This window comes from Rhinolophus sinicus, chromosome 7 (assembly GCF_057876585.1).
Source record: "Rhinolophus sinicus isolate RSI-liver-muscle chromosome 7, RSI-T2T, whole genome shotgun sequence".
Lineage (NCBI taxonomy): Eukaryota > Metazoa > Chordata > Mammalia > Chiroptera > Rhinolophidae > Rhinolophus > Rhinolophus sinicus.
In genome coordinates, this window is record NC_142507.1 from 24643801 (window position 1) to 24670818 (window position 27018).

Consider the following 27018-nt stretch of genomic DNA (forward strand, 5'->3'; position numbering starts at 1 on the left):
ATTTGAATTACCATTGAAATCTATAGATGCATGTTCCTCTCTAGAGTTGAATACATAGTTAAATTTTAAATATGAAGAATTGTCAGAATTTTTTTCAAAAACCAAAGGAGTTGTTTTATTTTAATTTTTTTTGTTTTACTCTAAGCAAAGTTGTAAAATAACCGTATTGTTAATTTCTTTACACAGGGAAGTCTTTTTTAAGAAATCGTCTATTTAGAGGATTGGACTCCTGGCCCCCATCCTTTTGTGTATGTATTTCCTAACCATAACTAAATTCTGTATGTTCAAACCTTTATTTCATAAATAGAGATAGTTATCAAATTTTTTTATCAACATAAAAATGTTTTTGGCTTTAAAAAAGCCAGTTATAAAGCCTTAAGATATATTCATAGTTTTTAATCATGTCTTCATAACAAAGGCGGATAAGTCTTACTACACTATTCAGATTGATAGGAATAGATTTTCTATTTCTTATTTTGTCTTTCTCTTTCTCTGTTTCTTTACCTTTTCCCTCCCTCTTTCCTTTCCCCTCTGCCTTTTTCTACTGTCCTCTCCCATTTCCTTCCCCTTTTCATTCTCTTACTCTCTTACCCACCCACCCACCAGCTTTCTTTTGTTCATGTTTTGACAAATCAGACAGGGTGACTCTTCTGGTAACCTTTATTGAAACCATGAAAAATAAGTTTGGTATATTTCTAAACCAGATTCTACAGTCAAAGAAGTTTAGGAAATGCTGTAGGTTTGTTTATTTATTTGTTTGTTTGTCTGTTTTTCTCCTTAGACATACTGCTTAGCTAGTAAACATGTTTCTGTACTGCAGGATTTCTTAGGACTTTAAATGTGTGTATTTTTTAAAATGGCTAAGAATGACTGATGTAATATATCTGGGAAACCCTATCTAATGAAGAGCATCTTGGCATTTCTAAATCTGCTTAATAATCAAAAACAATTGGAGTTACTTTAAAAGGTGCATTTCTTGGCAGTATTATAAAGAAATGGTAGGACTTACCAGATAATTTTTATTCAGAGAAGCTGAAATTCACTAAGAGCTTATATTTTAGAAAATGGGAAGGTCAAGTGAAAAGGCAAGGAACGAAGTGTTACATGGGAAAAAATTATTTTTACCATGTTAAAACAACAAGGCATGCTAATAGATAATAGGAGTAGATACAGGGCTAGGGCTAGAAAGATCTACCTGATCATGCAATAGGTCAAGGAAAAATTTGGGAATAGTTTATGTACTAGTGAAACATTATTCCATTAATGTTGATGGGAATGCTAGAATTCCCATAAAAAGATGCTGAAAACAGTGAAGGGCAGGAGCAAGCACATTAGTTGATCATCAACAGCTTGTGTCCCAGTTAGTTAAGACTCAGAAAAATAGTATCCCATGTTATTGAATTTTTAATGTAATTTTATTCTATTAAGTGTGAGTAGATCACTTAAAACATTTTTGCTTATTTGTTACACTGAATTTAATTACAGTAAGAAACCACTTATAAATTTGTCCTTTATATTTTTTTGTAAATTATTATTTTTTTGTACAGACACAGAAGCCTCGAAAGTTTGACTGTGAACTTCCAGATATTTCATTAAAAGATTTACAGTTTCTGCAGTCATTTTGTCCTTCAGAAGTTCAACCATTCCTCAGGTAAATATCATTAGTATTTTTAACTTTAGATGTCACCTTGTAATGTTCTCATTATTCTGGAGCTATGGAACGTATGAGCGCTCTGAGGAGATAACAGAATAGAGAACTATTTTATGGTAGACTAGGTCTCCTGTGGCTGCTTTGGGAAACATCTGGGGAATATAAAAATGACCAGAAAATAAAGAAATGAATGTCTTACATACAACTTTTTTTCTAGTAGTTACTCTGACTTTGTATACTGTGAAAGATTTCTAATTTATCATGTTAATGATTATATCTTTGGCTATTCCTGATATTGATTGAAAGAGAATGATAATGCAGTAGTTATTCTTGACATCATTAAAATATTTGGTTGTACTTGTTTTTGTCTTTGGTAAGAAATCAAAAATCTAATTTGGTTACATTCTATTTCAGGGTTCCCTTACTTTGTGACTTTGAACCTCTACACCAGCATGTACTTGCTCTACATAATTTGGTAAAAGCAGCACAAAGTTTGGATGAAATGTCACAGACCATTACAGATCTACTGAGTGAACAAAAGGCAAATTAAGTTCTTTCAAATGATTCACTTTTTTACTGTAAAATGTTTATGTTGCTACAGCTGTTTAAGCCTGTCCCTGTCTTTTCCAGGCATCTACGAGTCAGACATCCCCACAGTCGGCTTCCTCACCAAGAATAGAAAGTGCAACAGGAATTACAACTACTACCTCACCAAGAACTCCTCCTCCATTCACTGTTCAGGATCCCTTATGTCCTGCAGTATGTCCCCTAGAAGAATTGTCTCCAGATAGCATTGATGCACATACATTTGATTTTGAAACTATTCCCCATCCAAACATAGAACAGACTATTCAGCAAGTTTCATTAGACTTGGATTCATTAGCAGAAAGTCCTGAATCAGATTTTATGTCTGCTGTGAATGAATTTGTAATAGAAGAAAATTTATCTCCTAACGTTATAAGTGATCCACAAAGTCCAGAAATGATGGTGGAATCACTTTATTCATCAGTTATCAATGCAATAGACAGTAGACGTATGCAGGATACAAATATGTATGGTAAAAAGGATTCAGGAGATCATGTTTCTCTAAAAGTCCAATTGGAAAAATGTAGGGTTGTTGCCCAAGACTCACAATTCACTATACAAACCATCAAGGAGGACCTTTGCCACTTCAGAACATATGTACAAAAAGAGCAGTGTGACTTCTCAAATTCTTTAAAATGTACAGCAATAGAAATAAGAGACATTATTGAAAAGGTAAAGTGTTCTTTGGAAATAACACTAAATGAAAAACATCAAAAAGAACTACAGTCTTTAAAAAGTGAATATGAAGGCAAACTTGATGCATTAATAAAAGAGAGTGAAGAAAATGAAAACAAAATTAAAAAACTTAGCGGAGACTTAGTATGCCTTGAGGAGGTTTTACAAAATAAAGATAATGAATTTGCTTTGGTTAAACATGAAAAAGAAGCTGTCATCTGTCTGCAGAATGAAAAGGACCAGAAGTTGTTAGAGATGGAAAATATAATGCACACTCAAAATTGTGAAATTAAGGAACTGAAGGAGTCTCGAGAGATGGTATTAGAAGACTTAAAGAAGCTCCATGTTGAAAATGATGAGAAGATCCAGGTGTTGAGGGCAGAACTTCAGAGCTTAGAAGAAAGTCATCTAAAGGAATTAGAGAATACTCTGTACGTCAGGCACACACAGGAGTTCGATAAAGTTATGACAGACCACAAAGTTTCTTTGGAGAAATTAAAAAATGAAAATCAACAAAAACTTGATCAGATACAAAAATCTCATGTCACAATTATCCAGGAGAAAGAACAACAGCTACAGGAGTTAAAACTCAAGGTTTCTGAGTTGTCAGACACAAGATGTAAGTTAGAGGTTGAACTTGCATTGAAGGAAGCAGAAACTGATGAAATAAAAATTTTGCTGGAAGAAAGCAGAGCCCAGCAGAAGGAGACCTTAAAATCTCTCCTTGAACAAGAGACTAAAGATTTGAGAACAGAGATAAGTAAACTAAACCAAAAGATTCAGGATAATAATGAAAATTATCAGGTAGGCTTAGCAGAGCTAAGAACTTTAATGACAATTGAAAAAGATCAGTGCATTTCAGAGTTAATTAGTAGACATGAAGAAGAATCTAAAGCGCTTAAAGCTGAATTAAACAAAGTAACATCATTGCATCACCAAGCATTTGAAATAGAAAGAAACCTGAAAGAAGAAATAGTTGAACTGCAGGGTAAATTGGACTCAGAGTTGCGTGCTCTTGAAAAACAAAAAGATGAAAAAATTACCCAACAAGAACAAGAGTATGAAGCTATTATCCAGAAACTTGAGAAAGACAGAGAAAAATTCATCATGAACCAGGAACAAGACAGACAACAGTTAATTCAGAAGCTTAATTGTGAAAAAGAAGAAGCTGTTCAGACTGCCCTGAAAGAATTTAAGTTGGAGAGAGAAGCTGTTGAGAAACAGTTATTAGAAAAAGTTAAACATCTTGAGAATCAAATAGCAAAAAGGTAAGAATTTCATCTATAATTATAAAATTAAAATACTGGTGATTCAAATTTCAATTTTGTGTGTAATCAATACCTTAATTTATTCATTTATCTTAGGTAAATGTATCAATTGATATATTTATGAAGTAAAAACTTTTACTTTTTAAATAGTTAACGTGTTTTGCAAAGTTTTGAAAATAACAGACTGCGTAAATCCATTAGTGATTTTTAAAAATGGATTAGTACAGTGGTACCTCGGTTTTCAAGCATAATCCATTCCAGAAGACCGTTCAAGTTCTGAGACATTTGAAAACCTAGGCCTGGTTTCCCATAGAAAGTAATGCAAAATGGATTAATCCATTCCAGACCTTTAAAGTCAACCCCTGAAACAGCAAATTTAGCATGAATTTTACTATAATGATACCATAGACCCATGAAATGATACACAATGAAAACAATAAACACAATATACTGTACTGAAAAGCAATAATAAATAAACACAATGTAAAAACAGTACTGTAGATGATAAAAATGAAAATGTAATTTTTTTCTTACCTACAATGATAGTCATGGTTTGGATGGAGGGTCTGCCTTCAATAATCAAAATAGGTGACTGTTCTCCAGGTATTCTGTGGTCCTCTTCCAGAATCACAATAGGTGACTGTTGTTCAGGTGTTCTGTAGCCCTCTTCCATAATCACTGTAGGTGACTCCTCTCCTGCCATTCCTTTCCTTGATTTGTTTACACCACTGACACCTGGTTTAGACTCACTGGATCTTTTCCTCACTAAAAAATTTTCAATTGACATTTGCTTTTTCCGATGTGTTAAAATTTGTCTAAAGTGAGACATAGCATTATCATTGAAAGTGTTAGTGGCCTGACAGCAGCTTTATCAGGGTGATATTTTTCAACAAAAATTTGCATTTCAACCCATTTTTGCACACATTTCTTTGATCAGTGAAGTAGAAACACTTTCTCTTCCCTCCTCCTCCAAAGACAATTCCTCAGTTGCCCCTGTTGCTGCTCCATCAGAATGTGTTGAAGTTCTTCTGTGGTGAGTTCAGTCTTGTGGTCCTGCACTAACTCCTCTACATCATCACTGCTCACTTCCAAGCACATGGACTTTCTCAGAGACACAACATCCTCAATAGGAGCATCCTCTTCAACATCCTCAAATACATGTTCAGGGACAGCGTCTGGCCACAGTCTCTTCCATGCTGACTTCATTGTTCTGTGAGACACATGCTTCCTGCTTTGTCTATGAGATGTAAGCAATGTTGGATATTGAAATGATTCTTCTAGTACTCTCTGAGGGTTAGCTCTGTGTCCATGGTCACCTCCAAGCACCTTTGGAACAGTGCTTTGGTATAAAGCTTCTTAAAATTAGATATGACCTGCTGGTCCTTGGGCTGGATGAGAGGAGTTGTACTGGAGGGCAAAACCTTTACGTTGATAAAACTGAACTCTTCCATCAACTTGTCCTCCAAGCCTGGGAGGTGAACTGGAGCATTATCCATAACAAGCAGGCACTTCATTGGAAGACTTTTATCTTGGAGGCTTTTTTTTATACTTGGCCCAAACTCTTCATGAATCCACTCAACAAAAAATTTCCTGGTTACCCAGGCTTTGCTGTTTGCCCTCCACATCACATGCAATTTGCTTTGTATGACACTCTTTTTCTTAAATACTCTGGGGTTCTCAGAGTGGTAGACTAGCTAAGCTTCAACTTAAAATCCACACTTGCATTTCCACAAAACAAAAGGGTTAGCCTGTCTTTCATGGGCTTGTGTCCTGGCAATGATTTCCTCTCCTTTGTTAGGTAGGTCCTCTTTGGCATTTTCTTCCAAAAGAGGCCTGTCTCACCTCAGTTGAAAACTTGTTGGGGAAGGAAATCCTCTGCCTCTACATAATCTTTAAATTCCTAGACAAATTGGTCGGTGTCTTCTTGGTTGGCACTGACAACTTCACCATGTTTCTTCACCTCATTGTGTATTCCACTTCTCCTCTTAAACTTTTCAAACCACCCTCTACTTGCCTTGAAAATATCACTGTCAGCACTTGTTCCAGGGGTGTTTTTGATGAGGTCAGCATACAAATGTAAAGCTTTTTCACAAATTGTGCTCTCAGAAATGCTGTCACCAGCCAACTTTTTCATTTATCCATCTGAAAAGTATATTTTCCACTTCTTTGATTGTCTGTGTTCTTTGTTTTGTAAGTGTTTTAACACCTCTTGCAACATTGGCTGCTTTAATGGCTTCTTTATTTTTTAAGATGGTACCAATTGTAGATTTGGCAATACCAAACTGTGTTGCCAGATCACATACACGGACACCACTTTCGTGTTTGGAAATAATTTCCTTCTTCACCTCTATTGTTGTTCCGTTAATGATTCTCTTGGCTTTGCAGCTTTTATCCGTTTCTCACAGCAAGGGGTGATTGGCAGAGGGCTCCTGAGATGACATGAACACAGATTGATTGCACACAGTCACAAAAACAAATTGGTTGCAAGAGGGCTACTTAGATTAGATGAACACAGATGATGCACTGGGTTCCACACAGTCACAAAAACAGATTGGTTGCAAGAGAGCTCCTGTGATTAGCTGAATACAGATTTATGCACTGGCTTCCCAATAGTCACAAAAATAAATCGATTACAAGAGTGCTCCTGAGATGAGATGAGCACAGATTGATTGCACACAAAAGAAGCCCAAATATCACCTCCATGTTGCGCGGATGCTCAGGACTTAACAGCCGACAGCTAGGCTTCAGGATTGCATGCAGCAGAAGCCTCATGACATGTTCGACTTCTGAGGCGTGTTGAAAACCAAAGCAATTACTTCCAGGTTTACGGCATTTGTAAACCGAAATGTTGGTCAACGGAGACGTTGGAAAACTGAGGTACTACTGTATTTTGGAAAGAAATGATTTTTTTTTTTAAATTTCAAATGTTCAGGGGCGTCTTTTTCCTTTTTTAATTTGTAAATTTTCTTTGGTTTGTTTGAAGTTTCTTTAACCAAATTCTTCAGTTGAAAATGGCTTATTTTCATTCTTTTTAAATTGTGTATGCGTGTATAAAAGATAACAGTTTCCTCTGAGGAGTGTTGAGTAAAGGCTAAATCCTAGACTGAGGCTATGTTAATCTCGTCATTGTTATTTTCTTGATATTACAATTTCAGTTATTTCCATGGTGGTTCAAAAGATAATGTTTTTAGAAATTTCAGATTTTATACAGTTGTCGGGTTTTTTGCAATTTTATTGTTACTGACTGATGTTACTACCTTCAGATCAGAGAAAATGGTCTTTCCTTTTTCTACTCTTTAAAATTTATTGAGTGGTTTTGTGGCCTAATAAATACTTTCTAGAACATTATCAATTCTATCATTAATTCTTCCAAGTGAATATACTTATAGGTACATGTACATTACATATTTTAACCTCTGTTTCTTACCTTAACACTTTTATACAGTCTCTTGTGATTGACTCTGCTGTGTAATATTTGTATATTGGTGTACAGTTAACCTCTTCTGTTTTGAAAACAGAAACTTTATGCATCTTGGGGGAGCTAGAGGATTTAATACAGGAATTAGAGCCTGCACGAATATTTACAGAGCTGGGGGAACTAAAGTTAAAGAAGTACCCACTGAAGGCCAGGAAAGCTCTTTGTGAAATATGAGGAAAATAGACACATACTTATAAGTATCCACCCAAGCTAATGGTTTCCTTGCTCTCTGGGAAGCTGCTGCAACATTCAAGAATATCTTCCAAGCCCCAGTAATGTGGCTTAATCTGTAGCACCCAGTAGGTAGTTCCCATTTACTTGACAGGAAGCTGCTGTGAAACTGCATCTGGATACAGCCACCTCTGGAGAGTAAACATGGGTTGCTTTTCTACTTTCCAAACCTTGCACCTGTTCTTTTCATTGGCAGACTTGAAGCTATAAAGGGTATTCTGGGAAATAGAGAATCTGCATTACAGTGCAGATGAGATTCTAAAAAATGGCTGAGAGCAAAGGCAAGATGGCAACTGACAGTTTCACACTGTACACCTTATTTTTTAAACTCCGTAATTTTACATATCTTTTTTATCCATATTGGACTTCCAAATAAAGACACTTAATAATGTCATGTTTCCGTCTTAATGTGATTTCAGTTTAAATCTGCCTCAGTTATCTTAACCTCTTCAAAAGGTGAGACTCAAATTTTTGTCAATTCTAGCCATCCTAGAGTGAACATACTGAGTAATGTTCATTCATCATTCTGCGTAGACACAACATCTCTTTGATATTCTGTGTCCCTAAAATGTACGGTTAACTACCATTATCACAACATATAATTACTATATTAGGTCGGTGCAAAAGTAACTGCGGTTTAAAAGGTTAAAAATAATTGCAAAAGCCACGATTATTTTTGCACCAACCTAATACTAGGGGAATGGGAAAACAGAAAAAAGATGAAACATTGATTAATATATAAAGGCTTCACTACTGTAGTCTTTATTTCTGTTACTAGCCTTGTGACTGGTAATTAGGTATTTACAGGTTCTTTCTGTGACCCACTCCATTTTCTACCTTAGACATTACCTCAGCTGATTTTACTTCTTGATCTGAGGGATGATTAATGATCCTTCCTGCAATACAATTGCTGTAGTTTTTCATTTGACTCTATCATTGGACACAGCATTGTCTCTTGACTCTATCAAGAGACACCCTAGGAAAGCCCCTGACTTCCAGTAATATTCCTCCTTACCTTCATTGTATAGGAGAAACTGTTTCCTATTGATAATTAAGTTCAATTATATCAATATATTCTGCAGCCTTCTTCTTTGCATGTTGGTTCAGTGGCATGAGGAGCCCTAATTAGCCAAGTCGTAGTTTAAGCTCCAGTTCAGTGGGACCTTGGTGGTATCTCCTAGTACAGGAATTCTCTTTAGGGGAACTAAATCTGCTCTAAATCAGCATGGCCCAGAATTATAGTGAACATGAAGCAAAATTTTTGCTAATGGCTCATGAGGTAATAGTTATTCAGTTTCTATCCTTGGTTCTCCAACCTATGTATGCTGTGGGAGAATTAATCTCACAAAGTAGTGTTTGGTTCAGAGTATGTGCTGCATTCTTTACCTTGCCATGCAAAATGTCAGCCGTTTGGTACTGTAACGGTTTTCAGTAGTTTGACCTACAATTGTATAGGTCACCTGCTTTAGGGATTGACATATGTGGTAAGATCAGTGACTTCCATGGGCATGAGGCCATGGCTACACATCTTTTACTATAAAATAAAATCCCTTCTTCAGAAGCAATTCTAGAGAAATACCACAGCGATGAATAAGGTATTTTGTTAAGTTCAGGAATGGTTATTTTCTGCAGAAATATTGTGGGTATGGGAGGTAAATCTAGATGGAGAATGATGGACTGTTTTTGTGAGGACAGATTATTGTTTTTTTCGTGATGGAAGTGGCCAAGTATAGCTGACCTGTCACCAGGTGGCTTATCTCCTAAGGGAGCACTGCAGTATCCGGGGCTCAGTGTTAGTTACTAAGTGTGTGGAAATCATGTTGCTGAGCCCATGCATAGCCTTACTTCCTGCCTCTGGACAATTTGTTCATTAGCATTTTGGATAGGACTGGTGTGGCTGCCTAAAGAATTTAACTGATATTCACAGAATGTTCAACTTGCCCATCTGATTATTATCAGGTGTCTTGCAGTGGGACATAATATACATACACATACACACACACACACACACACACACACACACACACACACTCACTCACTCATACTGTATGCCCATTTCAAGAGGTTTATCCATATTTCCCTTCTGCAAATCTCCTTGTCACCAGATTTCAATCTAGTTCCTTTCAAATTCCTCACTATCCAGCCAAGCCTTTGGCTCTTCTCTATGAATCACTGTAGATCTATGCCCCTGGCTGTTTCTCCTCCTAGGCAACATGAAGTACACTGCTTGACATATTGCCACTGGGAAAATTTCCCTTCACTACTGTTTTTCAGGATCATTCCTCTGTGAGACTCTCAATACTTAAACTGTGCTTTTGAATAGTGTCAGTTTATTGTGCAGAATCTCAGGAAACCAGGTCTGCCAGGTTTTCCCCTGATAGTGAATGCCATAATTGTGATGAAGAGGAAGGAAGCAATGTAGCACCTTGGAAACCTGAACTTCTGTGCTGTTGAGACTTATTTGAGCTTCATCCTATATATACCACATCTACTTGATGATGGAATGCTGCCATGTACACCCAACTTCATAGGTTGATGAGTTAGACAATAACTACTTTAGGATGGGCAGCTTACGTCACATGGTAACTTGGAAGACCATGGTCAGTCTTTTAATCACTATATAGACCCAGTAGCAAGCCATTTCACAAGAGGTAAATAGTTATCTGCTTCAAAATCCTAAGGATCTCAACTGTGATTCTACTATGGAACTTGGCAAAAGTTCCATGCGATAATCCGTTTCTGCTACAGACACTTCAAGCATCTTCTGGAAAATATGGCCCAAGTGGTAGGGCAACTTGCATGTTAGTTTGTGGACCTTACACAGAACAGGCAGCCTTAAAGGTTATTTGTTAAATGAGTCATAGCAACGTACCCAAATGTACTACATAGTGTGTCCAAAATTCATACATGTTCACCTAGCTATAGCTTGTCCCTTCAGCTTAGAGGGAACATTTCATATACCCAGACTACTGGATACTTAGAAATTGTTCTGTGCTGTCAAACTCCTAAATTTTCATGGTCTTGCCCAGGTAAGCTCAGGTAGTTGCTACTTCCTATTTACTAGGTCTACGGAGCATATTGTCATAAATGTATTGAATTAGTGTGGTGTCTTAAGGAATAGCAAGAAGACCAATGTCCCTGCCAACAAGATTTTAACAGAGGACTAGAGAGTTGATATAATCCAGAGATAAGACAGTGAAAGTATATTGCTGTCCCTGTAGGCAAAGTCAAACTGTTTCTTGTGGTCTACACCAGAGGTTGGTAAACTGGCCTGTGGGAATCCAACCCACTGCTTGTTTTTGTCAGAGCTACTCGTATATTAGAATACAGAGATGCATAGTCCTTTACCTATTGCCTGCGCCTGCCTTTGGCATAGTTGAGTGTTGTGACAGAGATCATCATCTGGCTAACTTTTTACTGTTTGTCCCCTGCCCCCCATTCCCCCCCTCTGAAAGTTTGTTAACCCCTGGTCTACACTAATAGGAATAGAGGGGGAAGAAATCACCAATCCAGTAGCTACATGTCAGGTAGTGGTGGCCTTGTTGATTTGCTCCAGTAAAGAAGGCATATGTGAAATAGCAGATTTGCTGGAGTCACTACCTGATGAAATTTATCATAATCCATTACATGTTTTCTATAGGACACATACTTAAGTCAGATAAGAATGTGGTAGAAATCTCCCATGTCATTTGAAGTGAGAGTTTTAGGGATTCTACTTGGTTCTTTCTACCGTAATAGTCCTCTTTCTATGAGTAAGGGGATCCACAGGGATTCTCCAACAGTTGTTTTTATGTCTATTATATTGCAGATTCTGGATGTAAGGAGATATTGCTTACCCATGGTGAGGGGCCCACTGGCCCAAACTCCACTTCTCACTTGACTGTCAGTAATCTGGTGGACCACAGTGTCATTAGAACCCCCTCAGAGCTAATGTGCAGTAGTCCCTCCAAATTGGTTAATTACCTTCCCTGAATACATACTTGCCTAGAAAACCAAAGGTACTTTTGGTGAAGGCGAGAAAGAAGACTTAACAATATAAAATTTTGGCATTGTAGTTGATGACTGACTCAGGTCTTGGAATTGGGAGAGGAATGGTCAGTCTTTTAAGTTAGCCCTCTGAACACCAGATAGCTAGTTTTTAGGAAACAATAAGACTTTATCAGCCCATTCTATTATAGGCTTGGGACAGCTACTGCCAAAGACTTTTCTGGGTCAAAACCTGATTACTTTTTGGGCACTGCTGCCTGTAATGGCACCGTATCATGGCTCTGGTTACGTATCAGTAATTGGCCTCTGTTGCTCCACAATTCTGCAGGAACAGGATTATTGTCATTAAATTCATTGAATTTCATTGGTTTCATCTTCCCTGCTATCCCTGTCCTGCAGGGCACCACTATAGAGAGCCTTTTGAGGTTGTATTTCTCAAAGCCTTACCCCTCCCAGGGTATACATAATAAATCCCTTCCAGTATACCTAGCACCATCATTCTTTGGATGCCTTCCTCTAGACCAGGGGTGTCCAAACTTTTTTCAATGTTTTTTTCCAAGGGCCATATGCGGTAAAATACACAAACAGCTGGGCTACTCACTCGAGGTGAAGTACGTATTTCCTCACCTGGTTTATTTAAGTAAACTAAATATATTTTTGGAATTTGCTGCGGGCCAATAAAAAATGGATTGTGGGCCGCATTTGGCCCGCGGGCTGCAGTTTGGACACCCCTGCTCTAGACCAAGGGTCTGTAAATTTGTTCTTTAAAGGGACAGATAATAAATATTTCAGGATTTACTTGTCATGTAGTCTGCATCAGATTTGTGTGTGTGTGTGACACTCTTTAAATATGTAAAAACCAAGGGTAAGTGGTTCTAACTTTGGTCTCAGTACCTTTTTATATACTTATATTTTTGAGGACCCCAAAGTTATTTTGTTTATATGGATTATATCAATAATTTATTAGAAATTAAAACAAAGGTAAAAGATATTTAGTCATTTAAAAATAATAAACGTACTACATGTTAGCATAAATGAAATTTTTTTTAATGAAAACTGTTTTCTAAGATGAAAAGTAATGGGAAGAGTTGCATTGTTTTTTATATTTGCAAATCTCTGTGTTTGGCTTAGTGGATTCTCATAGCTGCTTCTGTAGCCAGTCTATATCTTTTGATTGAAGTATATGGAAAGTGCAGCCTTTCACTTATATGGACTTGGAAAGAGGAGAATATTTAAATAGCCTTTTCAGATAATTGTGGATATTTTTACTTGATCCTAAATCAAAATCCAACAAATGATAATTTTTCATTGTGGAATATGAATATGTCAGTGGATTTTTTTCACTCTCTTCATGCTAATATCCATTGAAATGTTTTGCAATGGATATTTTACTCATGCATGATTTTGTAGCACAGTAAATTGGCCATTTGAAAACCACTGGTTCACTGAGTGATGCAGATCTTGCAAATGATGACGTTTTATTAACCTAGAAAAATCACTTTTGTATACCTACCGAATTTATAAAAAAGATCTGCGGTACTGGGAAGCTCTCAATCAAGCTCATCGTGGCAGATATAAGTTTTCTAAAATTTTAATTTCTTTTTAAAAAGAGTCACATTTTGTCATTGATAATAACTGTCAGTTCATTGAAATAACAGACTCATGCTGATCCTTTTTGAGAGAATGCCAAAAAAAAAAGTCTAAATAACCAAAGATTGTCATCTTTCAAATAGAAAGTGAACCATGAAAAAGCAGCTAGTTCAGCACACAGTCAAAAGAATTGTACAAGTACTTTCCCATGAGACAAATATACTTTGTAATCGATAGAAATGCTTTAGATATACTTGTCATTTTATCACGCAGAATATTTCAAAAATGTATATTCAATGGTTGGGATTCAATAATAATTTTTACTATATCAAGGATACTCCAAAATAAACCTGCTTTCTTCTTTTTCATTTTGAGCACCTTGAAGTAAAAGATACGATGACTAAAAGTACAGTTTGCTGTTACTGTCATTATGTTAAGACGTCAGCAGTTTTATCATCTTTAAATGTCAATAAGATGTAAAAGACAAATATCATCTTAGTGTTACTATGAAAATAGTTTTGACCTTACTGATCCCCTGAAAGGGTTGTAGTTACCCCCAGGATTCTGTGGATGTATCACACTTTGGGAATCATTGGTGTAAAGGGCCGCATTGTAAATATTTTAGGCTTTGTGGACCAGGTGGTCTTTACCCAAGCTATTCAGCTTTACTGTTGTAGCAAGAGAGGAGTAAGACAATATAAATGGGTGTGGCTATGTTTGAATAAAACTTGAATTACACAAAAAGATAACAGACTGGATCTGGCCTGCAGGCCATCATTTGCCTACCTTGGAGAGTATCTCATCTTGGCATCTTATTTTTGTTGAATGTTGGCCAGTGGGTCCAGGTTTCAGGCAATCAACCTAGCAAACTATTAATTGCTAACATTAAAATTAGACTTTCTGGTAATTACATCTATACAAATGATTTTGGCTTGATTCAGTGTTACGTTTGTCCTTGTTCTAACTCCGATTGCACTGGTGTGAGGTCATTCCTGCCATTAGATCAAAGCAGATCAGAGAATTCTAGGTTTCCATCTTTATGGGTCCCCCCCCCCCAAACAGGATCATATTTGTATCTCTCTGGACTGAGCTTAGAAAACAGAACCTATTTTAAATATTTAAGGAGTAAAGAGTTTAATGTTAGAATTAGAACTTACATGAACTTTGGGAGAGCTGGGAGGTGGGGAGTGAAGGGTAAAGGAGTCAAAGTCCTGGAAATCTATAGGTTCAAAGTCATAGAAATCTATAGGTTTGAAGCACCAAAGTTGCTAATCAGGAATCTACTACAGTTCTTAGGAGACTTCTTTCAACCAATTGTATACTGAGACATCAATGCAAGTATTTACTTAGAAACCCCTTACGAATCATAAGTTGTCAACATGACTGAGCACAGTTATCTCTGGAGAATGATGGATTCTTTCTCTTTAGCATTCCACATTTTGTTTGGATATTTTTCGTTGACAAACTTGCACCCTCAGAATTTACAGGGAAGGGAATTCTGGATAATGTAGTTCTTAGCTTCTCTCTTATGCGGAAGAAGCACTCCCACCAGTCAATTTAAAAAAGGGGGACAAACAATCCATTAGAAAAATGAGCAGAGGATATGAATAGACAGACCAAACAGAACAAAAACAGACTCACAAACAGACCAAAGTGATTGTCACCAGAAGGGAATGGGTGGGGGATGAGTAAAGAGGGGAAAGGGAATATAGTCAATATTGTGATAAGTTTACACAGTGACAGATGATCACTAGAATTAGTGGGATAATCACATTGCGATGTATAAAAATGTTGAAACACTGTATTGTATACCTGAAAGTATAACCAATATAAGGTTGTATATCAACTATACTTAAATAAAAAGGTAAATTAAAAAAAGAATACGAATAGCTTATATGTGAATAGCTGTTCAGTCTAGTTGAGATTAAGGAAAAGCAAAATTAAATTAACTTTGTTGTGTAACTGGGAAAAATTAAATCAATAGTATGCATTATTTTTGAGAATTTAGGGGGAAAGCCTTTCCCACAGCTGTGTACAAAGAAAATGAATGCAGAATATATATGTGTGGTTTGCATATATCTGGAAATGACATACTCTACTGTTCATAGTCATGCTTCCAGGGAGTAGTTGACATGGATCTGGGGGAGTATGGGAGCATTTGAATTTTTAAATTTTAATCTCTTTTTCATTTCAAAAGAAGAGTTTAAAAAACTCATGATAAACTAATTGTATACTAGACACAAATCTAACACAGTTAATGATAGAAGAAAGTTCAGACATCAAGGCAATCTAGTTTGTATTCAATGCAGATTTTCTGATTACTAGAAATATTGGGTATAACAGAACCTTTTGCTACATACATAGTTTATTAATGATGGGAGAAACTATCAACCAGAGATACTTTAAGTTCTTTATATAATAGTATGGAAGTTCCCATCTGATAGCAAATGTATTAGCTTTTTTGAGTTCTACTTTCCAGGCCTTTCTGGGTATTAAATTAATATATGCAAAGCTGGAATTATGTAATTTTCTCCTCTGTTTTTTGAGAGAGGGCGACCTTTGTTGATAAAGTTATTTAAAATTGACTAAATTTACATTTAAAGCAATCAGTTCACTTAGTTGCTTAAATAATTTGGGAATATTTACTAACATGGTTAAATTTTCCTATAGTTTAGCATATTCTAACACTTTTGATGTGATTATCTACTTGGACAAACTTGATGTAAAGGATTATTAGGTTGAAAGTAGATAAGATTAACTTCTATTCCAGAAATTAAAATAATGATTAACTTATTATTGTGCTTTTTTTTCCTTGCTTTGTCCTCTTGTGCTTTGTCAGAAACCCTTTATGGGTTAGAAAGTTTTGAGAGAACTGAATATGAATACAGGAATTGTAGATTTGCTATGTGTGAACATTTAACTTCAGCTTTTGTTTTGTGTTATTTATTCATTAGCTTAAAAAAAATGAACTAAACCTATTTTAAAAATGGAAAACTCTTCAACATATGTAATCTTCGAATATTCATTCATTCATTCTTTTACTTCTCATTCTTTACTACTATTCCTTTTGCTTCTTTAGTTATCGGGATAGTAAAACTGAAATTTGTAGCTGAGCTCTTGAGAGTTATATTGATTTTTATATTGAGAACATTACTATTTGCTGGTAGAAGTAGATATAATAATTCAACCATGTTGGTGTTAGAGAGTATATACTCTCTGAAACTTTTCTGTTGTACTTGTTTCCTTTTACTTGGTAGATAAAAAGAAAGGGTTCACATATCTGTAACACCAGTTAACTACTGTTAGGTTTAAGAAGATCTGTAGCCTTTCTGATGTCAACTAATTACTATATTTGATGTATTTGTGATTATGTCTGCAATTTTGAAAAAAAAATTAAAACTATATTTAACTTTCAAGTTCTGCCATTGAATCTACCAGAGAAGATTCTTCAAGCCTGGTTGCTGAACTTCAAGAAAAGCTTCAGGAAGAAAAAGCTAAGTTTCTAGAGCAACTTGAAGAACAAGAGAAAAAAAAGAATGAAGAAATGCAAAATGTCCGAACATCTTTGATTGCTGAACAACAGGTATGTTATCCTGTCCCTATTTCGTTATTTTAGGCTAAAGTAAACATAAATTAACAAATATAATTTCTTTGTGCAACTGTTAATTTCTTATGTCTTAGATGTGATTTTCCTACATTGATCCTGTTACTATTTATCATCTTCATGATAAAAGCATTTTCTTTTTAAAGGTCATTATGTCATATCGATCCTTCAAAATAAAATAGTCCTAGATTAAAAATTAGGAAATGTGAATTATTTTTCTGGTTAACTACCTTTGTGTTTTTGGATACATCATTTAACCTCTTTAAAACTCAGGTTAGTTTTATTGCAAAACAAAAGTGCTTACTAATACTTACGTGATAAGCTTTAACATTTTATCCTAAATTACATGCTAATTAGTACACAATTTTTGTACTTCCTGCAATTCTAATCCATATTGTAGACTGGTAGTAGATTACAATTAGAACATTGATGAGCATTACTGGTTTACTTATTAATATAGATCAATGGTGAGTGGTAAAGCTTGTGAGGAAAGCAGGGGCCAGACCATTTAGACTATAGGATGCATTATTTGAGAGCTTGTACTTCACCTTAGGTACTGGACAACTGCTGAAGAGGAAATAAAGGAATGATACAATTGGATTATACTTAATCAAGATTGCTCCCCTAGGATGTGGAGAAACAGTAGAGGACTGCAAAATGCAGGCACGTGTAGGAACAGCTGGATGTCTGCTGTTGTAATTCAGGCCAGGGATAATATTTATATACCTTTTATATCCCAAGGAATATATTTCTGAAACTGATTCACATGCTATAGTTGATATACACATTTAATATTATGTGTTATTTTCTTTTTCCTAAAATGGTACTTTTAAATTGTCTTTTTAGAGTTATAAAATAAAAAAATCAATTGGGACAGAAAGAATATATGGAAATATAGTTCAGAACTCTTACGAACTTGATATTTTAAGACCCAGAGAAAGAAAGAAGAACCTGAAATAGGGGCATGAGAAAGAGTAACCAGAAAAAAGAGTGGCTTCATGAAAGCCAAGGAAATTAACTGTTCAGGGAAGGGAAGTAGCCACCAGTTTTAAGTAAGAATTGTAATGAGAAGAGGTCATCAGTGATGTCTCTATTTTAAAAAAATCTGACTGTACCTTCTTTTGCATGATCCATTCTACATAAAATAGATCTTTTCTCTTTCTTTCCTTTTCATATGCTCCTTTGTGAGCACATGCAGTTTCAGATTTACAAAATTAAGCAAGGGATGAATTAACTGACTGAAACCAAAATTATAAAATTGGCAGCTAATTTCAATTTAGATCTTATTTTAAAGCCTCTTTTAATATTTGTAAAATGAGATTAGGAGAGGTGACTTTAAAATATCTTCCAATTTTAAATAGTTGGGATGTTAAGTAGTAATTTCAGTTGATTTGTAACTAGTTTTTATATGGGTGTCTTGAGCTTAGTTGATTCTTACCTTAATTAGCCCTTTGATTCTAATATGTTTAACTTTTCTAAAAATCCATTTGATTTTACAGCAACAGCAAAGATCATGAAAATAAACAAAATGATTACTATACTATTATGAATGTTTACTTTTATGCATAAATAATATATATACAAATGGCTTAATACAAAGACCTATCATAAATGTTCCTTTTGAGGGATCTTCCTGTATGCTTTCTGGCTAGAAATGATATTTAAATCAATGTTTAATCACTAATTTTGATCTAAAAGTGCCGTATTGTTAAATCTCCCTGTTTCCATCATTATTAGCATTATGCATTGATTGAAAGTTCATGGACTCTTAATTTTGGAATTGGAAATGCTGGGCAGATGGGAAGATGATCAGTTTAGATCATTTAATCATTCATCTATTGCTCTTAAGTTTCAAAATCTTAATGGAGTTAGAGCTATGCAAGCAGTTGGATGTGTGAGCTTTGCAGAAAGATTTTATAAAAGTTGAGGAATAACAAGTCTAGCCATTATAAACCAGAGGTGCAGTAGCCATTGTACGTAATCAGGTAAGAGATAGAGATGAGATAGTCATCTCTGAAATGTTATTGTGGCAATCAAGATTTAGCTAAAGACAAAGGAAGATTCCAGAGGAAGGAAGCTCAATAAAAGAGAAGGTAAAGTGTATAACACAATTTGTTGACCATTTTATTTCTTTCCCCCAAATTTAAAATCATTTGCTAATGCTTTTTGCCTAACACTAAATATGTGGACAATAATAGTATGTTTATATGGAACCAGGAAAATATGATAACATTTTATTCACCATAGTATAGCATTTCTATTTAAAAATAAACATCATTTGTAAATTGCACTTTATTTTCTCCACATATAAATGCACCATGCAAAAATATTTGCAAGTTTATTTTTTTTAGCCCTAGCTGCTATGTGCATGCAGATAATTTAGTACTTATCATCCTGTTGTTCCAGACCAATTTTAACACGGTTTTAACAAGAGAGAAAATGAGAAAAGAAAACATAATCAGTGATCTTAGTGACAAGTTGAAAAGTACAATGCAACAGCAAGAGCGAGATAAAGGTTAGTAACATTTTGTAATACGCTATTTTAAATTCCTTTTTAAAATTAAAAATTTATTTGAAGTGTTTTGTAATGCTTATTTCAAGTTGGGTTGCCCTTCAGATTTGATAGAGTCACTTTCTGAAGATCGAGCTCGTTTGCTTGAAGAAAAGAAAAAACTTGAAGAAGAAGTCAGTAAGTTGCGTGGTAGCAGTTTTGTTCCTTCACCATATGTAGCTACAGCTCCAGAACTTTATGGAGCTTGTGCACCTGAACTCCCAGGTGAAACCGAGAGATCAGCCATGGAAACACAAGATGAAGGAAGAGTGGATTCGGCAATGGAGACAAGCATGATGTCTGTACAGTAAGTACATTTGTCTTCAACTGTCTTAAATAATACAGGCTTATAAACCACTAGTTCACTTCTGTAAGCTGAAAGTTCTGAAGATAGGAAATGTATTTAACACTACTGGATGTCCATAGCCCATATATCTGAAAGTTTTAATTCTTTAACCATTTTAATTCTTTAACCTCTAAATATGAGAAATACTTTAACATTACTGATTTTGTATCTGGATGAATCACCTTGGCATGTTTTCATACTATATATGTGCACAAAATGTTTCATAGGCTGCCAGGATAAGTATCACTGCAGTAGTGTTAAGCGATTCTTATTTATAGGAATGTTTAAACTTTGAGGTCCATTACCTAAGAGGAAAGGGCATTACTGTAGTAATGAATATATTTATTTTGGTGAGGGTGTAGGAAGGTGGAGGAGTTATTTGAAAAGTAAATGTATGTAGGTTTCTGTTTAGTTCCAAAGAAAGGACTGAAAACTGGTTGAGTCCTAGAAAGGTATGAGGCTTAAGAATGTGTGTGAAAAATAGAACAAATAAATGTGATTCAAAAAGGCAAAGCATAAACATAAAGAGACCATAGTGTTAGAAAACATAAATGACAGAAATAAGTCCCAATGTATGTGAAATAGTAAACCAATCTATCAACAAAACCTGTCAGAACAAAAAAAGCATCCAAACTACATTCTATGTACGAGAAGCCTCTAAAGAAAAATGATAGAGGGGCAGCCGGATGGCTCAGTTGGTTAGAACGCGAGCTCTGAACAGCACGGTTGCCAGTTCGATTCCCACATGGGCCAGTGAGCTGTACCCTCCACAACTAGATTGAAGGCAACAAGCTGCCACTGAGCTGCCAGAGGGGCAGCCAGATAGCTCAGTTGGTTAGAGTGCAAACTGTCAATAAGGTTGCTGGTTTAATTCCCGCATGGGATGGTGGGCTGTGCCCCCTGCAACTAAGATTGAAAACGGTGACTGGACTTGGAGCTGAGCTGCGCCTTCCACAACTAGATTGAAGGACATTGACTTGGAGCTGATGGGCCCTGGAGAAACACACTGTTCCCCAATATTCCCCAATTTAAAAAAAAAAAAGAAAAAAATGATAGAGAATTTATTGTAATGTGATTGAGTAAGATATATAAGGAAAATAACAAAAAAATAAATAAGCCACCTAAAACAAAAGGTCTTAAAAAGTTAAAGGGGAAATTTCATATATAGAGAGGGCACAGTTCACCATAGGCAATTAATTAATTGTTAATTTATAGTTGCTTAAAAATGTGTGTGAAAAAAATGGTTTAAAACTAAAATGATAACTCTTTAGGGCCACAGTTAAGGTAGGACCCTTCTTTTTTTCAGGGAACAATGAAGTAAAAAATAAAGCAATAGAAAAATAGTTAAGAAAATTAACTATATACCAAATCAACAAAGGAAGTCTCAGAGTTCTAAATATTGATATAATTCAGGCCACTAAACATAAGCAATAATATTAAAAGTAACAAAAAAAATACACACACACACACACACACACACACACACACACACACACATTCTTGGGACATGGAATATAGCATAAGGAAGCTAGTGGTACTGTAACAGTTATATAAGATGTCAGATGGGTAGTAGCTTTGTGAGGGGTTATCACTCTGAGGGGTGTAAATGTCTGTTATGTTGCTTTGTACACTTGAAACTAATAAAAAAAAAGTAAAAGGAGTTTATACATCAGGAAATTTGAATACCTATATATTTGTATCTATACATATAGCTTGATAGAAAAATGGAAATTGAATTATTCAAGACTAAACAGAAGTATCAAAAATGAGGGATATATTCAAGGTGGTACACTGGGAGAACTATATAAGCTCAAGAACATTTATTAAAAATGAAATTAATAAAAATAAATGAACTGTGATATGAGCTCACAGCTGTGAAATGAGCTGTGAAATGAGCTCAATAGATGAGCTTAATATGATTAACTAAAAAGATACAAATTTATGGAATGAATAGAATAATAACCACAAGTATGGTTTTAAAAATTATGGAGATTAGGATATAGGTTAATCTCACTTGTGAATATAGATGTGAAAAATCCGAAAGATAATTTTACCGTATTTAATAACCATGGAGAAGAACATGATATAGTCAACTTGACTCAGTAGAGTATTTCAGGAATGTAATAACAATAGTTTAACATTTTAACGTCTCTCAATGTAACCATATTCAATGATCATATGAAAAAGATTATGTGATCATCTCAGTAGATAGAGAAATGGTAATTGACAAAATTCCAGGGCCCGTTAATTAAAAATAATACTTAAAAAACAAAAACAAAAAAAACTTAGCAAACCAGGAATAGAGGAGAACTTGCTTAATTTGAAAGTATATATGAGCACTTACAGCAAGCATTATATTTAATGTTGAAACATTTAGAAGCATTTTCCATAATTTAGGAAGAATGCAAACATGCCAGATGTCACTATCACTATTCAGCAAGAGTAACAAAATTGGCAAGTAAAGCCTGAACTGTCATTATTTCAAGATAATATCCTTTTCAAACCACAAAGACTAACAAAACTATTAGAACTAATAAGCCACTAATAAGGGTATAAGTCATTGTATGTCAAAAAAAGAGCAGTTTGCATATTTACCAGCAAAAGCTAATTTGAATATATATATATATAAAAGATCCCAATAAATATTTAAAGAAATGATTTGTTAGTAATGAATTTAACAAAAAATATGCAAGACCCTTTTGGAGAAAACTATAGAATTTTATGAAAGATACTTAAAGGCCTGAAAGTTAAAGATGGATGGAAATACGGTAATGTAAAGATACCATTTTCTCATCAGATTTCTTCCGTTATTTAATCTACACCCAATTAAAATTTCATCAGGATAAGTTAGGTAAAATCTGCTGTTGGATGCTAAAATTCATATAGAAAAATAAATGCATAAAAATAGTTTATAACATTTTCAAAAAATAACAATAAGTAGGAATTTATCCTGTTAAGATAATAGTCTTAAGCTATACAGATAATAATTAATTCAGCATATTTTTGGTAAAGTCACAGGCAGATAGATTACTAGAATTGGTAGTCTTGAAATAAATCCATGGGTGTATGAAAATATATTTATTGTATTTTAAAGCATTTTGGAAAAATAAATGGGACATTGGAGTAATTGGTTACCCATTGTTAGAGGGTAAGCCCATATTTTACATTATATGCCAACAAATATTGCACACATATTAAAAAATAAAAAAAAATTTATCCTCTGGAATTTCTTAAAATAGGAGACTACACTGAATGTGGAGTAGGGAAGTACAAGGAAAAAAACTAATAAATGTTACATAAAAATTTAAAACTTGAGTACAATAGAAAATACCAGAGAACACAAAAGATTAGTGGTTAATATTTTTAACAAATGATAGATAAAAGTATCGAACATTTAAATAACACCATATCTTCACAATCTTTTCAAAAAAATTGAAGAGAACTCTTCCTAACTCATTCTTTGAGGCCAGTGTTATGCTGATAACCAAAATCAAAGAAATGTGTCTCAAAAAAGAATATCTCTCTCTCTCTCTCTCTCTCTCAATCTCTCTCTCTCTCTCTGTCTCTCTCTCTCTCTCTGTCTCTCTCTCTCTCTCTCTCTCTCTCTCTCTCTCTGTCTCTCTCTCTCTCTCTCTCTCTCTCTCTCTCTCTCCCCCCCCCCTCTCCTTCTAAGAACACAAGGAAAATTAATTTTTTACTATTCTATTTTTTTTTAATTAATTTCAGGTGTACAAAACAATATAGTATTTAGGTAGGCACTTGCTTCACGACACAAGGAAAATTTTTATTTTAATGCATACATTTAGTTCCTTGATTGTGATCGTGTCATGGATGTATGCATATGTCCAAAGTCATCAAGATGTATACATTAAATGTGCAGTTTTTTGCGTATCAATTAAACGTCAATAGAGCTAAAACAAAAAAAAACTAGGGTTAGTAATTGCAAACTGGGTCCTTTCCTGATTGCATGTTGCATGTGCTAGATTTCTGCTGTTTCAACCTAGTTTAGAAACCATACTTAATTTTCTATTTGTGTTTCTAACGTTGTAGAAAAACTGTTCATTTTAGAAAAATTAGAAACCATAGGTTAGCACAGTCATCTTCAAATTCTTTCTCTAAACAAGCAACATCAAAATTACTATTAAACTTAGAAATTAAAATCTTGGGACCCATGTTGTCCTACTGAATCAGAAACTGCACATCAATAAATTCGTTTCTACTATATTAAGAAAATATCTCATAACTATAGATGCAGATATTCTCAGCAAAATACTAATAAACAATCCAGCAGTGTACAAAAGGGATTCTTATTGGATTCTTTCCAGAATTGCAAGGTTGGTATATCATCCAAAAATCAATTTATATAATAAACCATATCAGTATCAATGGATGAAGAAAAAGCATTTGACAAAACACAACAGCCTTTCATTATAAACGTATTCAGCAAACTAGGAATTGAAGAGAACTTCCTCAGCCTAATAAAAGGCATCTGTGAAAACCTACAACCAAGGTCATACTCAGTGGTGAAAGATGGAATGCTTTTCCCAAGAAACCAAGGAAAAGAAGATGGTCTTCTCTTGCTACTGGTACTCAATATTGCACTTGAGGTGCTATGAAGGGCACTTAGGCAAGCAAAAGAAACTATAGGCATCTACATTGGAAAGGTAGAAGTAAAACTACCTCTTTCATATATATCTCTATATCATACATAACATGATCTTATATATAGACAATCCTAAGGATTCCATTAAAAATCTATTGGAACTAATAAACTAATTCAGTAAGGTTGCACAATACAAGACCAGTATATAAAAATCTATTGTCAGCCAACCCATCTAAAAATGAAATTAAGAAAATAAATTCCATGTATGATAACATCAAAAAGACAATACTTAGGAATAAGTTTAATAAAAGAAGATCAAATCTTGTACACTGCAGATTGCAAAACCTTGATTCAAGAAATTAAAGAAGACCTAGAAAGACATCTCCTGTTCATTAATTTGAAGACTTAATCTTGTTAAAATGGCAGTACTCCCCAAATTGATGTGCAAATTCAACACAATTTCTGTTGAATATGCCTTTTAAAGCACAAATGGACAAGCTGATCCTAAAATTCATACGGAAATGACAAAGAACCCAACATAACCAAAACAATCTTGAAAGTGAAGAATGAAGTTGCCAACACATCTTTATTTCAAAAATTAATACAATGCTAGGATAATCAAGATAGTGGTGCTAGACACACGCGCGCGCACGCACACACACACTTGAGAGCCCTGAAAATATTTATTGTCAATTGAACCCTTGCATTATAGTCAAGGATAAGACAATTCAACAGGAAATAATAGCCTTTTCAACAAATGGTACTGTGACAGCTGGATGTGCAAAAGAATTAATTGGATCTTCTCTTCATCATATAATACAAATTAACTTACAATGGATCATGGACTTAAATGTAAAAGCTGAAATTATAAAACTCTTACAGGAGTAAATCTTTGTGACTTTACGTTAGGCAAAGCCTCTTTCTACAAAAACTAACATTTAGAAAACACAATTCCTGCCTTTTGTCAAGTTGCTTAAAATATAATTGAGCAATTGTAGAAGAGTTTAAAAGCCTACTGACAGCAAACAGCACAGAAATACAAAGAATCATTAAGAGACAACTTTGAACAGTTAGAAGCCACCAAATTGGATAACCTAGAAGAAATGATACATTCCTAGAAACATACAACCTTTCAAGACTGAATCATGAAGAAACAAAATCTGAACAGACCAGTAACAGACTGGTAAGTAAGGAGATTGGATTGGTAATCAAAAACTTCCCAGTAGGGCTTCCAAATTCCGGACATTTTGGGACCTTCGGGAATCAAGGACAGGAAATCGTATTTCCTGAGAATTCCCGAAATAATATTTTTTATTTAATTTTCATTGATAATCCTGTAATAATGGGTGTAATAGTAAACGTTAATAAACAGAAAAGCTGTAGAAAAGGTGGGGCAACCGGGGTTCGTGGCCCTGGGTGCAGTCTTTCAGAGGTTTCGAACACTCCTATATATAAAATGTCGATGCAAAACTTAAGTAAATAAAATTTCCTAAATGGAGGTCTACCGGAATTTCATGTCTTGCCCTGAGCACTAAACAGAGATCACTATGGTATCATTTTGGCTAGGTTTCTGTTATATTTCAGATTTTCTCAAAATATAAACAATGTAATTAATACAAACTTTATTTAACCAAACCTTGTAATATGTAGTGAGTTTTTACATATTACACAATGTATTAACATTCCCAACCTCATTTAAATATTTATTTATTAAATTAAACATTAATAGAAAACAAAAGCAAGTAGTATTCATTTGAAAATTTAAAAAATACTTCAAATATTTTTTATTTGTCATTTTAAAAATGACACTTTAAGAAACATAGAGCATTAATTGCCTGATCAGACAATCATGATCTTTGCTTTGTAACAAATATATTTGATGTGGAAAAATTTATTTCATTTTCTGTAGACATTGGTCGAATTCTTACGAGTGCGTCTAAAAGCATCTTCAAGTTGGGAGTGAGAGAATGCGTTGCTTCATATAAGCTCATTTCCTTCCTTAGAGAAGCAAATATTTTGTCTGCATGCATACAGCTAGGCTTTGATGTCAAAATTGATATTGCTTTAGTCAATTCACACTTCAGATCAGATTCTGATTTAATGTCAGAACTCTCTGTAAGGACATCCTTTATTTCTTCTCTTGGAACTTCTTCTGCTGTAAATGTTCCTTTAAAAAGTCTTTCCATTAATGTCTTTGCCAGTCATGCAATTTCATTCTTACTTGACAAGGCGAAAAATTCATCCTCTTCCATCTCACATAGACAAGTAACATTGCTCAAGTACTTTGTGAGAGACACAAGATCTCTATTCTACTTTTAACCAATTCACATTTTGTTTCCTTTAAAAGCATTAAGAAAAAATTAAGGAAGATCTATATTGTGCAATGAATATTTATAGCTAAAAAGTGCCACAAAACATTATGATATGAGATTGGAAATTATTGTAATAT

The 27018-nt window shown here is 34.6% G+C and overlaps 1 protein-coding gene across 4 annotated transcripts in view; it reads left to right on the forward strand.

Moving 5' to 3' along the window:
• RB1CC1 (RB1 inducible coiled-coil 1) overlaps nucleotides 1-27018 on the forward strand; it is an 83458-nt gene that overhangs the window by 41626 nt on the left and 14814 nt on the right. For 3 of the 4 annotated variants that reach the window (XM_019712559.3, XM_019712560.3, XM_019712563.3), the window contains exons 12-18: nucleotides 187-248; nucleotides 1548-1651; nucleotides 2066-2192; nucleotides 2282-4179; nucleotides 16883-17048; nucleotides 19476-19584; nucleotides 19687-19927. In XM_019712559.3, coding sequence (XP_019568118.2) covers nucleotides 187-248; nucleotides 1548-1651; nucleotides 2066-2192; nucleotides 2282-4179; nucleotides 16883-17048; nucleotides 19476-19584; nucleotides 19687-19927 — 2707 coding nt within the window. The remainder of the gene's footprint in view (nucleotides 1-186; nucleotides 249-1547; nucleotides 1652-2065; nucleotides 2193-2281; nucleotides 4180-16882; nucleotides 17049-19475; nucleotides 19585-19686; nucleotides 19928-27018) is intronic. The other variant, XM_019712562.3, reaches the window with a different exon arrangement.